The sequence below is a fragment of the Sinocyclocheilus grahami genome, unplaced genomic scaffold (genome assembly GCF_001515645.1).
Source record: "Sinocyclocheilus grahami isolate Dianchi unplaced genomic scaffold, SAMN03320097.WGS_v1.1 scaffold566.1, whole genome shotgun sequence".
NCBI classification, from domain to species: Eukaryota; Metazoa; Chordata; class Actinopteri; order Cypriniformes; family Cyprinidae; genus Sinocyclocheilus; species Sinocyclocheilus grahami.
In genome coordinates, this window is record NW_015505745.1 from 236545 (window position 1) to 252208 (window position 15664).

The 15664-nt window shown below is 34.8% G+C and overlaps 3 protein-coding genes across 5 annotated transcripts in view; all 3 read left to right on the plus strand.

The window, feature by feature from the left end:
* Nucleotides 1-1250: 1250 nt before the first annotated feature.
* LOC107556386 (V-type proton ATPase subunit C 1-B) lies at nucleotides 1251-9786 on the plus strand. Its single transcript, XM_016239489.1, has 13 exons — nucleotides 1251-1425; nucleotides 1780-1939; nucleotides 2046-2113; nucleotides 2364-2449; nucleotides 4073-4167; nucleotides 4945-5036; nucleotides 5129-5227; nucleotides 5639-5707; nucleotides 6460-6552; nucleotides 7387-7480; nucleotides 7682-7779; nucleotides 7875-7998; nucleotides 9163-9786. Exons 2-13 carry the CDS (start codon nucleotides 1811-1813, stop codon nucleotides 9256-9258), a joined length of 1143 nt encoding a protein of 380 aa, XP_016094975.1. The 5' UTR covers nucleotides 1251-1425; nucleotides 1780-1810; the 3' UTR covers nucleotides 9259-9786.
* Nucleotides 9787-10723: 937 nt separating this feature from the next.
* LOC107556362 (brain and acute leukemia cytoplasmic protein-like) lies at nucleotides 10724-11596 on the plus strand. The gene is made up of 3 exons (XM_016239458.1): nucleotides 10724-10906; nucleotides 11168-11301; nucleotides 11501-11596. Exons 1-3 carry the CDS (start codon nucleotides 10747-10749, stop codon nucleotides 11594-11596), a joined length of 390 nt encoding a protein of 129 aa, XP_016094944.1. The 5' UTR covers nucleotides 10724-10746.
* A 2109-nt stretch (nucleotides 11597-13705) lies between these two features.
* Nucleotides 13706-15664, plus strand: part of spire1a (spire-type actin nucleation factor 1a) — a 59116-nt gene continuing 57157 nt past the window's right edge. The window contains exon 1 of one of the 3 annotated variants that reach the window (XM_016239490.1): nucleotides 13706-14221. In XM_016239490.1, coding sequence (XP_016094976.1) covers nucleotides 13909-14221 — 313 coding nt within the window. In that variant the 5' untranslated portion in view covers nucleotides 13706-13908. The remainder of the gene's footprint in view (nucleotides 14222-15664) is intronic. The other 2 variants (XM_016239491.1, XM_016239492.1) reach the window with 2 other exon arrangements.

Consider the following 15664-nt stretch of genomic DNA (forward strand, 5'->3'; position numbering starts at 1 on the left):
TTGAGAGACGTTGCCAGAGTTCTTCTGGATTTAGTCTGCCTCAGTTTTTTCTGTATCTTCATGTCATTCCAGACAGACTGGATGATGGAGCACTGGCTGTTTTCAGACTCCTAAACATACAAATATCTCACTGGATTATTACAATTAATGGCAAAATTAATGTTTGCAAATGTAAACTGATATACTGACACACTACACCAAAAGATATAAAAAATAACTGGCTTAAAAACATTTTTTTGGTGAAAATACTAATGGCCTAAGACTTTTGCACAGTACTGTATATATAAACGCAAACAAAACAATTACACACTGCCCTTAACCCTGTAGCACAAAGCTGGTTTCAGTTTTTACCCAGGTAAGTTCATGTTTAGTTTGAGCAAACTCTGAGTTTGTTCATCTCACTTCGTGCTACAGGCCACTGAGGGCTGTTTGTCTATGGTGCACATTTTTTAAATATAAAAATAAAAAAAAATTTAATTTTAAAAATATTTCTAGCCTAATTTTTTTTTTAACTCTACAGCTGTGCAGTAAAACTCACTTTAATGATTCACATTATTTATTTATGAAGATGAAAAACTGTGCCAAAAAATGTATCTCCTGGTGGTAAACAAAGACTTTTAAGATGAAAATGACATGAAATGACCATTATAATCAGTAGATGGAAGCAGAGAATCACTCAGTTCAGCTGCCATTTCATCTCCCTAGTGTTTGTCATGTCTTGAATTTATTATAAAATGAGAATAATACCACATTTGAGTACTTTTACTGTACTGAAGTATAACGTGTAGCAAGTGCAGGAAGTCACAGAGTCTCATGCCATTTAAAAATAAATAAATAAGCCCAGACATCAGCAACCTGATATTCTCGATTATAGCCTAGATCAGTGGACTAACTACACAATCAATCTCTTATTTATATCGTGTGTGTATCAAAAATGTTTTATCCCCATATGTTTCTTATGCTCCAACCAATGTAATGACATAAAAAAAAAAAAAAAAATTCACAAAACTTTTTTTATGCTTCTCGGGAGGCTATTGCAGATTTCTTAAAGCTGCTCCAAGTTTTGTGGCATTTAACAAAATATATTTTATTTAAAATTGTATTGAAAATGTAAAAAAGAAAAAAAAAAAAGAAAAATGTAATCCTTAAAGCAGCTAAAATATCTTAAAACTCTTACTTTAAAAAACTATATTGATTTACTATAATTCATGTTCGTTATTTGAAGGATACCCTCATTGCGCATTCTGAACGCATTGTGAGCTGAACGAAACACAAGCGCCTCTGATCAGCTGACTGGAAGTGTGATGCTGTCCGAAGGGCTTTCAACAGCGACTCATTAAACTGGATTTTCAGCAATGATTTATTAAAACAACTTCCAATATTAACAGATTCGTTTGTAGTTTACCGAAGTGATTTATACAATCGGTAAGTATCGCGAAAGAATGATTTCTGTTTGATAGTCGTGACAGGCGTAAACCCTGCTCATACAATATTTACAGACATAAAACGCGCATTTAACCCATCACATCACGGATACGCAAACCATATCAGTGTGCACTCTTACGATTAAAAATGATGTGTTCAATTTTTACACACGCGATTAAAAGCAGGACAGCTTTTATCTGCTGATGACTCGTGACTGCTCATATTTATGGAGTGAAATGGAGAAGTGTGAATTTGCGCATATGGTCAACCTTGAAAGGACCTCTGTAATTTATTTGACAGTTTTTGGGGGGCTGAAGTGTCTCATATGGTGTGAGAATTTGATCTATGTTTTAGGACCCTTTCCGTGATTATTTGAGCAGCCATCATGACAGAGTTCTGGCTGATCTCTGCTCCTGGAGAGAAGACCTGCCAGCAGACATGGGACAAGATGAACATGGCCACAAGCCAGACCAACCTGTCCACTAACCACAAGTTCAACATACCTGAACTGAAAGTAAAGGACTCGCACTTTTCTATTTCAGTTAAAACACTGGTTTATTTACAACACACCTTTGACATTTCTCATTTGTCTAATGAGGTTTGGTGGTGTTTCTCAACAGGTGGGGACTCTGGATGTCCTTGTAGGGCTGTCTGATGAGCTTGCCAAATTGGACTCTTTCGTAGAGAGGTTTCATGTCTGCATTTGACTTTTTTACAAGAGTGTTCAGTTTCAAATTTGATACATTTGATATTTTTTTTAATATTATTATATTTTGTGCTTGATCAACGACACACTGCTTTTGGTACAGTCTCATAGTTCCCAAAATGCCCTTAATGGGGTTGTTAAGCTTCTGTAATGTTAAAGTTCTCTAAATATATTTAAACGTATATGTGCTGCTGTTCTTTTTATTTATTTATTTATTGCTGTTATTTTCCAGCGTAGTGAGGAAAGTGGCCCAGTACATGGCGGATGTGTTAGAGGACAGTCGAGATAAAGTTCAGGAGAATCTTTTGGCCAATGGAGGCAAGTGAACTTCAAATCCTCAATACATACTTACTAACCACGATATTGATGGCAAACAATACTACTCTTGCTTATCACAGTCACATAAACATTTAACAGCTACTAATGTCATATTAACATTTATATACAATTTTTCAAAGAGAAAGACGTAATCCTCCATAGTCTACCCCAGTAAAAAAAAAAACCTATGCCATAATTTTCCCTTAATGGGGTTGTTAAGCTTCTGTAATGTTAAAGTTCTCTAAATATATTTAAACGTATATGTGCTGCTGTTATTTTTATTTATTTATTTATTGCTGTTATTTTCCAGCGTAGTGAGGAAAGTGGCCCAGTACATGGCGGATGTGTTAGAGGACAGTCGAGATAAAGTTCAGGAGAATCTTTTGGCCAATGGAGGCAAGTGAACTTCAAATCCTCAATACATACTTACTAACCACGATATTGATGGCAAACAATACTACTCTTGCTTATCACAGTCACATAAACATTTAACAGCTACTAATGTCATATTAACATTTATATACAATTTTTCAAAGAGAAAGACGTAATCCTCCATAGTCTACCCCAGTAAAAAAAAAAAACCTATGCCATAATTTATTTAAAATATATTTATTTCACATTAAGTATACTTCAAATCGATTAACATATTTATTGACATATCAATTAAGACTGATATAAAATTATAATTACAATTTATTTGGAGTATTTCTTTATTGCACAATGCACCTTTCCTATATTATGCCTAAAATGTGTTTTAATATTACTATAAATAAGGATTGTGTGATCTCTGTATAATATTAACAGTCTTTAAATGCAAGATATTTTAAGCATAAAATGAGTTGTTCCAATTTAGCAGACTTTAAGTATACCCGTTTAGTATACTAAAAGTACAATTGCAGGGTATTTTTATTAAGCACATAAATATGTAAATGTATTTGTAGTATACTTAGCACAAAATAAATGTATTTCAAATACATTTTAGTAAATATTTTTTCACTAGGGTAGTCAGTCATAGTTGAATGTCCTAGTATATTAACTCATAAATCTTATTTTATATCATTATAAATATCTATAATGAGTAATTGTTTCCATACAGTTGATCTGGTCACCTATGCCATAATTTATTTAAAATATATTTATTTCACATTAAGTATACTTCAAATCGATTAACATATTTATTGACATATCAATTAAGACTGATATAAAATTATAATTACAATTTATTTGGAGTATTTCTTTATTGCACAATGCACATTTCCTATATTATGCCTAAAATATGTTTTAATATTACTATAAATAAGGATTGTGTGATCTCTGTATAATATTAACAGTCTTTAAATGCAAGATATTTTAAGCATAAAATGAGTTGTTCCAATTTAGCAGACTTTAAGTATACCCGTTTAGTATACTAAAAGTACAATTGCAGGGTATTTTTATTAAGCACATAAATATGTAAATGTATTTGTAGTATACTTAGCACAAAATAAATGTATTTCAAATACATTTTAGTAAATATTTTTTCACTAGGGTAGTCAGTCATAGTTGAATGTCCTAGTATATTAACTCATAAATCTTATTTTATATCATTATAAATATCTATAATGAGTAATTGTTTCCATACAGTTGATCTGGTCACATATGTTACACGGTTTCACTGGGATATGGCCAAGTATCCGATCAAACAGTCCCTTAAGAACATCTCAGAGATCATGTCCAAGGTGACGCATGTTAAACTATTTTGTCATGTAGAAATCTTTTGTCTTTATTGGCACATTTGATCAATTTAATGCGTCCTAGCTGAATAAAAGTATTTGTTTAATCCAAAAATAAAACCTCTGTGCATTTGAAGTTTTTCAGTTCTGTAGACAGTTTTGTCCCATACTTCAAGAATCAGTGTAAATATATTCTCAGATTATGAATGACAGACTGCTGTAAGATTGTTGTAATGTCTCACAATGTGTTTTGAGTGAGCTGAATTGTCAGCATCATTACTCCAGTCTTCAGTGTCACATGATCCTTCAGAAATCAGTATAATTTGCTGCTCAGGAAACATTTCTTATTATTATAAATTAACGGTTGAAAACCGGTTTTTATTTTTTGTAAACACCATGATAAAGTTTTTTCAGGATTCTTTGATGAATAGAAAGTTCAAAAGAACAGCATTCATTTGACGTAGAAATCTTTTGTCTTTATTGAATATTTTTTCACTAGGGTAGTCAGTCATAGTTGAATGTCCTAGTATATTAACTCATAAATCTTATTTTATATCATTATAAATATCTATAATGAGTAATTGTTTCCATACAGTTGATCTGGTCACATATGTTACACGGTTTCACTGGGATATGGCCAAGTATCCGATCAAACAGTCCCTTAAGAACATCTCAGAGATCATGTCCAAGGTGACGCATGTTAAACTATTTTGTCATTGTTTATAATGCAAGGAGTGTAATTTATTTTTCATTCAATTTCCTTTTTTGGTTCTCTGTTCTTAGCAAGTGAGTCAGATTGACAATGATCTTAAAGCCAGAGCTTCAGCTTATAATAGCCTAAAGGGAAACCTGCAGAGTCTGGAGAGAAAGAATGTGTAAGTGGGAGGAGTTTCATATTCTTAATTTATTTGTGACATTCTGTGTGACATTAATCATTTTTAACATCATAACATGTTTTGCCCACTAGAGGGAGTATTTTGACTAGGAGTTTGGCTGATATAGTCAAGAAGGAGGATTTTGTTCTGGACTCTGAATACCTTATTACTCTACTTGTAGTTGTTCCAAAGTAAGTCAAGCTGAAGTATTTGTGCTTCTTTGTATTTTGTGCTTTTAAAATGTTTCTTCATCGGATTAAAAATTCTGTCAATATTTACTCACCCACGTGTTGTTCCTTTATTCCGTAGATTGCAAAAGAAGATATTTTAAATTATGTCGGTCAGAAAACAGTTTCTGTTCCCATTGACTTTTTCCATTTAACTTTTTGTCCATTCTGTGGAAGTCAGTGGGAGCCATAACTTTTTTTCTTACCAACAATATTCAGAATATCTTCTTTTGCATTCTGCAGAAGGTGTGAGTAAATGATGACAGAGTTTTCATGTTTGGGTGAATCTCTATAATTCAGAATGAACACATTTTTTAAAATTATATGTTGTTACCTTTTCAAATCTTGTTTTTGTCAATTTTATGGCCTAAAAAGGACGAGTTATCCTGACTGGCAGAAGACATATGAAACTCTTTCTGAAATGGTGGTTCCAAGATCCACAAAGTGAGTAAAAATTCAATGACGATCTTAAAATGAATTCACCTAAAATATAGAATTATGAACTCTGTCGCCTGTATTTAAAGCTTGACGTCATTACGCTTTGCTTTTGGTGGACATGTAAACTCGGCAGACAGTGTCTATGGAAACCATGCCCTTCTGTTATTGCTGTGACACACAGAAATACAGGCATTACAGTGCAATGTGCATCTGCACAGAAACTATGCTTTCCAAAACATTGTGCACTCCTTTATGTGCTCAGTTAATCTGAAGTAATCAACTCTACAAGAAATCATAGTGAAGTCCAAGGAACATTTCAAGGACATTCAACAACACTAAGGACAAGTTGCATTCAGTGCAAAGAACATTTCCAAGACTTTGAATATACCTCATTAAAAAAGGAACAAAACATGAAACTGTGAACCGCGAACCTGACAAGAACTGTCTGTCCGGTGCATTAAGGAAGATGAATAAAAGGTCTATGGCAGTGCTGTCCTGCCTGACAGACATGGAGAAAAACTGTGCTAGTGGAAAAACGGTTATAATCTTAATGAGAAAGAAGTTAGAAATAACCTTCAAATAGTTATGCTTTTTAGACATTTTTCACATTAATAAGTACGCAGTATAGACCTCATGTTGCAATGGAATTCATGCTTTTAATATTCAAAGCTCATATGTGTTAAATAAGGGAAAATGCTGCTCTTTGGTGGTGATAGTGACTGATCTCAACTCAGATTTTTCATCTGCTCTTCTGTTAGGCTTTTATTTGAAGACCAAGACAGTGGGCTGTTTAGTGTTACACTCTTCAGGAAGGCTATTGATGACTTCAAACACAAAGCAAGAGAAAACAAGTAAGTCTTTAAAGCTTCACAGTCTGTAGTTGTTATTTTGTCAATTGGAGCTGAAAATCTGTTTCCTGTAGTCTCAGTTCCTTAAGTGTATTTGAATGGCAGATTTGTGAATGTATTACTGTTCAAAAGATTTGTTTATGTTTTTGAAAGAAGTCTCTTATGCTCACCAAAGCTACATTAATTTGGTAAATACAGTTAAAAAAAACAGTAATATTGTGAATATATATTCACAAATATTACTGTATTACACAAATATTAAATATATATTCACAAATATTAAACAGTAATATTTGTTTGAATATATTTTCAAATGTAATTTATTCCAGTGATGGTAAAGCTGAATTGTCAGCATCATTACTCCAGTCTTCAGTGTCACATGATCCTTCAGAAATCAGTATAATTTGCTGCTCAGGAAACATTTCTTATTATTATAAATTAACGGTTGAAAACCGGTTTTTATTTTTTGTAAACACCATGATAAAGTTTTTTCAGGATTCTTTGATGAATAGAAAGTTCAAAAGAACAGCATTCATTTGACATAGAAATCTTTTGTCTTTATTGGCACATTTGATCAATTTAATGCGTCCTAGCTGAATAAAAGTATTTGTTTAATCCAAAATAAAACCTCTGTGCATTTGAAGTTTTTCAGTTCTGTAGACAGTTTTGTCCCATACTTCAAGAATCAGTGTAAATATATTCTCAGATTATGAATGACAGACTGCTGTAAGATTGTTGTAATGTCTCACAATGTGTTTTGAGTGTTCACTGATGCCATCATGTCTTTCAGCTGAATCAGAGGAAAGCTTGCCTTGACCCTATGTTTCTGATTTTCAGGTTCATGGTGCGTGATTTTCAGTACAATGAAGAGGAGATGAAAGCAGATAAAGAGGAGATGACTCGCCTCTCCACTGACAAGAAAAAGCAATTTGTATGCGTGCTGCCGACTAAATTTTATTCACTTTTGAACATTATAAAATCCTCCACAATGTTGTTGATGAGTAACCTCAAAACTCCTCAACCTCACAGCCAGCTTGAGAGGCCCTGGGCCTTGATTAGTCTTCATTTGAAGTAATAAGAACGAGAAAAGATAAGTAATGATAACAACGGTCAATCTGCTTCTGCACCTCAGGGTCCTTTGGTGCGTTGGCTTAAAGTAAACTTCAGTGAGGCTTTCATCACATGGATACACATCAAGGCACTTCGGGTTTTTACAGAGTCAGTCTTGAGGTACAGTGTGTACAAATCTTTTTAAAGCATATGAATCTGTTTCATAAATAGATGTAGATTGTCTGATGTAAGACCTGCATATGTGTATTTAACAGGTATGGGCTGCCAGTCAATTTCCAGGCCATGCTGCTTCAGCCCAACAGGAAGAATGTAAAGAAACTGAGAGAAGTTCTGCAGGACCTTTACAAACACTTGGACAGCAGTGCTACTGTTATTGATGTGAGTAATAATCAAGTTTATGTTTTTAAAAGAAGTCTCTTATGTTCACCAAGGCTGCATTTATTTGATCAAAAATACTGTAAAGACAGTAATAATGTGAAATATCTGGTAAACTGGTTTCTATTCAGCTTTACCATTACAAGAATACATTACATTTTAAAATATATTAAATATTTAAAAATGTAATTTATTCCTGTGATGGCAAAGCTGAATTTTCAGCATCATTACTCACATGATCCTTCAGAAGTCATTCTAATATGCTGATTTGCTGCTCAAAAACATTTTGTGTATTATTATCAATGTTGAAAGCAGTTTTTGTGATACACTACCATTCAAATGTTTGGGCTAAATAAGATAAAAACAATTAATACTTTTATTTAGAAAGGATGCATTAAATTGATCAGAAGTGACAGTAAAGACATTTATAATGTTACAAAAGATTTATATTTCAAATAAATGCTGTTCGTTTGAACTGTCTATTCATCATAAAATTCTGAAAAATGTATCAGTTTCCACAAAATGATTAAACCGCATTGATAATAATAAGAACCGTTAATAATTGAGCACCAATAATAATTGATCAAACTAAAGGGATAGTTCACCCAAAAGTGGTAATTCTGTCATTATCCTCAAGTTGTCCCAAACCTGTATTCGTTTCTTTTTTCTGTTGAACACAAAAGAAGATATTTTGAGTTACCAAACATTTGCTGGTAGCCACTGACTTCCAAAGTATGAAAAAAATACGATGGAAGTCAATGGGAACCAGCAACTAACAAACAATTTTTTTTGTGTTCAGCAGAATAAAGAAACTCATACAGGTTTGGAACAACTTGAAGTTGAGAATTTTCATTTTTTGGTGAACTATCCCTTTAAGCAGCAAATCAGCTAATTATAATGATTTCTGAAGGATCATAGGGCAATAAAGACTGGAGTAATGGCTAATGAAAATTCACCACAGAAATGCCATCACAGGAATAAAGTACATTTTCAATTATATATTCAAATAGAAAACAGTTCTTTGAAATTCTAATAATATTTGGCAATATTACTGTATGTATTGTATTTTTTGATCAAATACATGCAGCTTTGGTGAGCATAAGAAACTGGCCTAATTGAAGATATCTCTACATCACAGCTGATTTGTTCATTTTTGTTGTGTTTTAGGCATCTATGGACATCCCGGGTCTGAATCTCAGCCAGCAAGAGTACTATCCGTATGTTTACTACAAGATCGACTGCAACCTCCTTGAGTTCAAATAGAATGCAAATTCCAGTGCACCATTCAATCCTGCTTCACAGAGACTGTACCCAATAATTTATTAAACACTTACTGTTTATCTTTACTTTTTACCTCTCTGTTAGTACCTCCCTCTCACTGCCTCATTCCTTCATCATTCCTGCAGATCAGATTCGATTTCTAATAAGAAGTCTCAGAATCTCACAGTTGGTTTAATTTGTTTACAAATGAAGGTTTTTCAGGGGTTTTAAAATCTGTCCTTCGAGGGCATGTGTGGTCCAACACTGAACACTCGTCTTTCGCTGAGCACATAATGGTTATGCATTCTGTTTTTAATTTTCTGTTGGTGCTTACTCTGTGCCATGTGCAGGTAATGCAGTGATTATATTTAATTGTGTTGCTGAGAACCACTATGTTTGTGTTTGTCTGTGTTTGTACTTCTGCTGTGAGATTAAATGTATTTACTGTATGTTTGTGTTGGAAAAGGTGAAAGACATGATCACATGCTGGATGTGAAGACCAATCAAAGTCAATAAAATTATAGCACGTAATTTTGTTTATTTAGTTTTATTGTTAGGGGTGAGGACCTTTATTCAAATGACTATATATGCACTGATTCTGCAGAATTATTGGAAGGAGATGACTGCTTTAAAACAAATCATAATTATCACTTTCTGATTCCTTACAAAAAGTACCATGGCAGCACCACTGTACAGTAATACCAGGGTACTTTTATGAAACATGAATTCAAGGGCAAATAAGGATGTCCAATATAAAATCAATATTAATTTAAAAAGAGATATATTTTAAAATATGTTAGAATTTGTGTGCGTTTTCATAGTTTTGATTTAATTATTTTTTTAATTCCTCTTTTTCATGATAAAATAACATCAGGCTGAATGTACTAACATATTTTATATCTACATGCAATAAACCTACATAATATATATATATATATATATTATTATTATTTTTTTTTTACAAATATATATTTTTTAGTCATTATTAATATCAAGACGTTTTTAGGGTTATTCTATTTGACCCCAACAAAACGTCTGTACAAAAAAGGTATATATACACTGAAATAAATATATTGAAATTGCCTATAGAAATTATTTTTGATAACTTGACTGATTTATAATATATGAAAAATCTTGTATTAAATAGGAAAATACAAAACAGAAGCACTCTCATCACTCCTGTGTGTAGCCTATGTGTGTGCTTTATAATGTAGACCTATAAAATATAAAGTTTTATTTGAACACGTTTTTGGTGCTAAAACATGCGTCTAAAACGTAAACGTATTCCTCTCTCGTTTGTTTTGGCGCAAATCGCCTCCACACAGTATCGCAATAAACTGATGACCTAAAGGATGACAAATCTCAAGTTTGGCAAATGCACGAGGTGCTCTCATTCACTCACAGCTGCGCGTGGGACCAGAGCATACACGCACGCACGCGCGCGCTCGTCTGCAGCATTTCACAGCGCATGCAGCGCTCCATCTTATTTCAATGGGCTGCGGTGGGACTCGAGCAGATGCTATTGAACCGCGATATCATGAGAGCTGGACCAGAGAGACCGAATCGACGTGGCTTACCAATACTGATGCTGAAATCCCCAACGTGCGTGGAGAATCTAGCCATCTTATTAAAGACAATGCAAAACTATCAGGTATATGCTGTTTTTGCTAAAAGTAATAGGTTATAAAATGCATACACATACGGTTGAAAATAGGCTATAGGCTGTTTATCTGATTTAAATGCAAAAGTCTGTAGCTTTAAGATGCTGAGGTTTTATAGAGCTTGTTCTGAATTCAAATCAAAGTTTGTTTGGCTTGATTATTCTCTTCTGAAATGCCTTTTAGTCTTAAAATAGTTTTTAATTAGGCGAAAAGAAGCTTTTTGTGAAATATGATTGTCACTTCCTCCTCAGGTAGAGGCATGAAGGCCAGATCCTGTGGAGACGGAGGCAGACAGATGGTTAATGCAGGCACTCAATGTGGAAAGCAGGTTTTGACTTCCAGCACCTGCGCAAACCGTCAAAAAACATCCTGCAGTCATCATGAGGTTTCAGTCACTGAATATAAAGCTGCCAGCTATTTATGAAATATTACACTTTTAAAGGTCTCATGCATAATTCTTCAAGCTTCAGGGTTTTGACAATGTCGAGACATAGCAGACTGAAAGAACAGCTGTGTCAATGTTCGAATAACATTAAGTCTGATTTTCATTCGATATATGGTGACGGCTTGTTTGTGTTTTACAGCACATAAGTGACTCAAAACACACAACGCACAAAAAGGAAAGTGCTCATTCTGAAGGGGTTTCATCTAATGCTGCTGCTCACCCAGGGGAGCCATGAGGGGGGAAAAACATCTTTGTCTGATACGGTGCGGAGGATACACTCTGAAACCCAGAGGAGTTCAGTGATATAGGAAACCATAAGCTGTAAAGAGAAATAGAGCTTCATAAGAGATGATATCCTATTAATGCACACTTATAGAAATATTATGCTTTGCTGAAGTTTTGTTGCAAAAATGGGTTAAAAAGATGCATCTGATCAGAGGAAAGTGCTCATTCTGAAGGGGTTTCATCTAATGCTGCTGCTCACCCATGAGGGGGGGAAAACATCTTTGTCTGATACGGTGCGGAGGATACACTCTGAAACCCAGAGGAGTTCAGTGATATAGGAAACCATAAGCTGTAAAGAGAAATAGAGCTTCATAAGAGATGATATCCTATTAATGCACACTTATATAAATATTATGCTTTGCTGAAGTTTTGTTGCAAAAATGGGTTAAAAAGATGCATCTGATCATCAGCATGGCAAATATATAGATTTTTAGTCAACACTGATTTCCTCATAGGAGTTACTGAGCAAAGCACATGTTCATAGTGTTGCATATAGGAGTTATTATCGCTCACAACTACTTACAGTGGGTACGGAAAGTATTCAGACCCCCTTACATTTTTCACTCTTTGTTATATTGCAGCCATTTGCTAAAATCATTTAAGTTAATTTTTTTCCTCATTAATGTACACACAGCACCCCATATTGACAGAAAAACACAGAATTGTTGACATTTTTGCAGATTTATTAAAAAAGAAAAACTGAAATATCACACGGTCCTAAGTATTCAGACCCTTTGCTGTGACACTCATATATTTAACTCAGGTGCTGTCCATTTCTTCTGATCATCCTTGAGATGGTTCTACACCTTCATTTGAGTCCAGCTGTGTTTGATTAAACTGATTGGACTTGATTAGGAAAGCCACACACCTGTCTATATAAGACCTTACAGCTCACAGTGCATGTCAGAGCAAATGAGAATCATGAGGTCAAAGGAACTGCCTGAAGAGCTCAGAGACAGAATTGTGGCAAGGCACAGATCTGGCCAAGGTTACAAAAACATTTCTGCTGCACCAAATACACAAAATAATGTTCATTTTAGCAGAATCATATGACCCCTTTAATATGGTCAGCTAAATGCTGTAAAATCTCTGGAACCACTAGATGGAGCAGTTTATCTCACATTACATAATAAACGAACTATTGTGTTTTAGACATTCACTGTGACATTAATATGAAACATTTAATGTAGGGGAAAAAGCACATTTTTAAAAATTGAGACATTACCTGTGCACGGTTTTACCAAACCTTAAGGCTGCATCATAAAATAGACACTAAGAATAGACAGTCTAAAATAGTGAATAGCTCTATTTATTATAGAAATATTTAACTTATTTAACATACAGAAAAAAAGCTTGTATGGATATTATACAGGAGCCTATATTAACTTAAACAAGAGAACCTGCTGTTTAAGATTTTACCAGTTTGGTTATATACTATCCATTAGCAAGAGTGCAAATCAAATTATAAGACAGACATGCCTATTTTACTTTACAACCTCAAAGATCCTTTTTTGTTTTTAACATTTCAATTACATAGCTTTCACTCATTTTTAATTGGTTAAGCCAATAGGGCCCCTCCCTGTGTCTCCCCTATGTAGCCTACATTAAATCCTCAATTTAGTTTGCAGTTTTGAGTTGACAACTTTTTATATAGAAAGGGGTGCAGTAGCCGAATTATTTACTAATCGGCTTTAACTGGGCAATCTAAGACTAAATGTCTATAGCCTATAAATTTAGCACAGGCCATTTGACCGGTACCACTCATATTTGCATACCAACTAGTTTTACATTTAACAGGTTAACATTTAAATGATACGTTTAAATTAAACGTTTTCATACAAATTTAGATAAAGATTTAACGTGTAGTCTATATGTAGCCTATACTAAATTGTGTTAGCTTGTTTTTTTAGCATGGTAAACAAACCATTTTCTGAAAGGCTACGCATTTAGGCTAATTCTAAAGTTCTTATCGTTATTATAAAATGTGGAAAAAGTCGCCATTTAACATTAAGATGTTCTGTAATAGTTTGTATTGTCAAAGGACTGACTGAGGACTCGACTGACTCTGAGACCATGCGGAAAAGTCGTCTGAGCGCCTCCGAGCCGAACAGCAGCAGCAGCAGCAGCGCGAGCTCAGAACAGAAGTAGCGACACGCGCGCCGTGCTTCTAGATGACAGACCTAACGTAAACAGACCTTTCCTGTCTCTTCTTCATCACCCTAACACGGTCTCTCCTGCTCTCGGGGAGCCCGGAGAAGAAGAATGACTGATGAAGGAATGCTAATCTCACCGTCGGCTCTCCAGGATCCCGGAGATGGGGCGAAACCCGAAGACATCAGCATGGATTGTACGGACGGGGAAGATGAATTGTGTTTGGAAGAGATTTTAACTCTGTACAGTCAGCCGATCAATGAGGAGCAAGCCTGGGCCGTGTGTTATCAGTGTTGCAGGTGGTTAACTCAAAAACAGAGACGGAAAGAGACAGGTGGGAGTCCACCTGGACGGATTGCGGGTCCTGGAGATGTGAGGATCCGGAAAGACGGGACTGTTAAATTATATCAACAGAGCAGTACAGGTAACCATAATGTTTACTTGAGAAGTCCAATGAAATGCGCATTAAATGGCGCACCATGAAAACAGCTGAACAACAACGGCATTGAGACTCGTTTATTTACAACTGACGCGTCAATATAAGCGAAATTATGATTAATGGAGGCCATTTTTAGAAAGATAGGAATGTGCCTACACCTCAATTCTAGCTTTACGCCGATTACTTTAGTATTATATATATATATATATATATATATATATATATTAGCCTATGCTTTGATTTTATTAGCACCTCATGATTTTTTAAACCATTATTCATTGCAACACAAACCATTTCCTCTCCATAAAACCGGCTAAATTGTGGCGACCATCGTGCCATTGTAAACAATGGGGCCATGAGATGGATTCATCCATAAGCACCTTCAGTCATGAGGGGAACAATAGGGACCTGCTCTTTGGCCTAGTACTGGTGTGATATCATGCATACTTACCATCTTGATTCAACATTTAGACATGCTTATGTATTGTTCAGAATGCACTATTACGACAATACCTAGTATGAATCATGTAGAACATTTAAAGGGGTCATATGATGGGATTTCATGTTTTCCTTTCTCTTTGGAGTGCTACAAGCTGATTGTGCATAGATAAGATCCCTGAAGTTGCAAAGACTAAAGTCTCAAAACCAAAGAGATATTCTTTATCAAAGTTAAGACTCTGCCACACCCCCCTAAAATGGCTCATTCTAACACGCCCCCACATATCTACCTCACTATGTGGAAATATTTGCATAATGAGCGCGAGAGAGGGAGAGGAGAGAGGGAGGGGGAGGGGGGGTCGCATCACAGTGGAGTCAGCTGTCTTAACCGTGGCTTGTGTACTGCAAACACATATTCATCACTGTGTCTGTCACGCGACTCTGTTCTCCTTTCGGGCTCTGTATTTACATTTATTTTGAAAGATGAAGCTCGCGATTATGGTAAGGTAATACATTTGCGACGAGTGCTTGCGGTGTTCGGCCAATCACAATGCATTGGGTCAGCTGGCCAATCAGAGCAGACTGCGCTTGTCGGAAGGAGGGACTTTGTAGAAACCGAAGCGTTTGAGAGAGGCGGGGCATAGATGACCTACAATAATGTACAGTATTTGAAAAATAATGTGTTTTTTGAACATTAAAGCATGTCAACATATTCTGTTACACCAAATACACAAAATAATGATCTTTAAAAAAGCATCATATGACCCCATTTGAAAAATAATGTGTTTTTTGAACATTAAAGCATGTCAACATATTCTGTTACACCAAATAATGATCTTTAAAAGAGCATCATATGACCCCTTTAATGTGCTAAACGCATCTAAATATCTGATGTTATTCTCTACTTCCAGTCATATTTAGTGCAATGTACTAAGTTAATAATATGAAACCATTATAAATTAAAATATACCATCAGATTACCGGTTAAAA

What these genes read in the sequence shown, in the direction of transcription:
- LOC107556362 (XM_016239458.1), top strand. Translation starts at nt 10,747, where the DNA reads ATGGGCTGCGGTGGGACTCGAGCAGATGCTATTGAACCGCGATATCAT. An exon ending in AGACAATGCAAAACTATCAG is followed by an intron (nt 10,907 to 11,167) that starts GTATATGCTGTT and finishes CTTCCTCCTCAG; the next exon opens with GTAGAGGCATGAAGGCCAGA. An exon ending in CATCCTGCAGTCATCATGAG is followed by an intron (nt 11,302 to 11,500) that starts GTTTCAGTCACT and finishes TGTGTTTTACAG; the next exon opens with CACATAAGTGACTCAAAACA.
- LOC107556386 (XM_016239489.1), top strand. Translation starts at nt 1,811, where the DNA reads ATGACAGAGTTCTGGCTGATCTCTGCTCCTGGAGAGAAGACCTGCCAG. An exon ending in CACAAAGCAAGAGAAAACAA is followed by an intron (nt 6,553 to 7,386) that starts GTAAGTCTTTAA and finishes TCTGATTTTCAG; the next exon opens with GTTCATGGTGCGTGATTTTC. An exon ending in TTTACAGAGTCAGTCTTGAG is followed by an intron (nt 7,780 to 7,874) that starts GTACAGTGTGTA and finishes TGTATTTAACAG; the next exon opens with GTATGGGCTGCCAGTCAATT.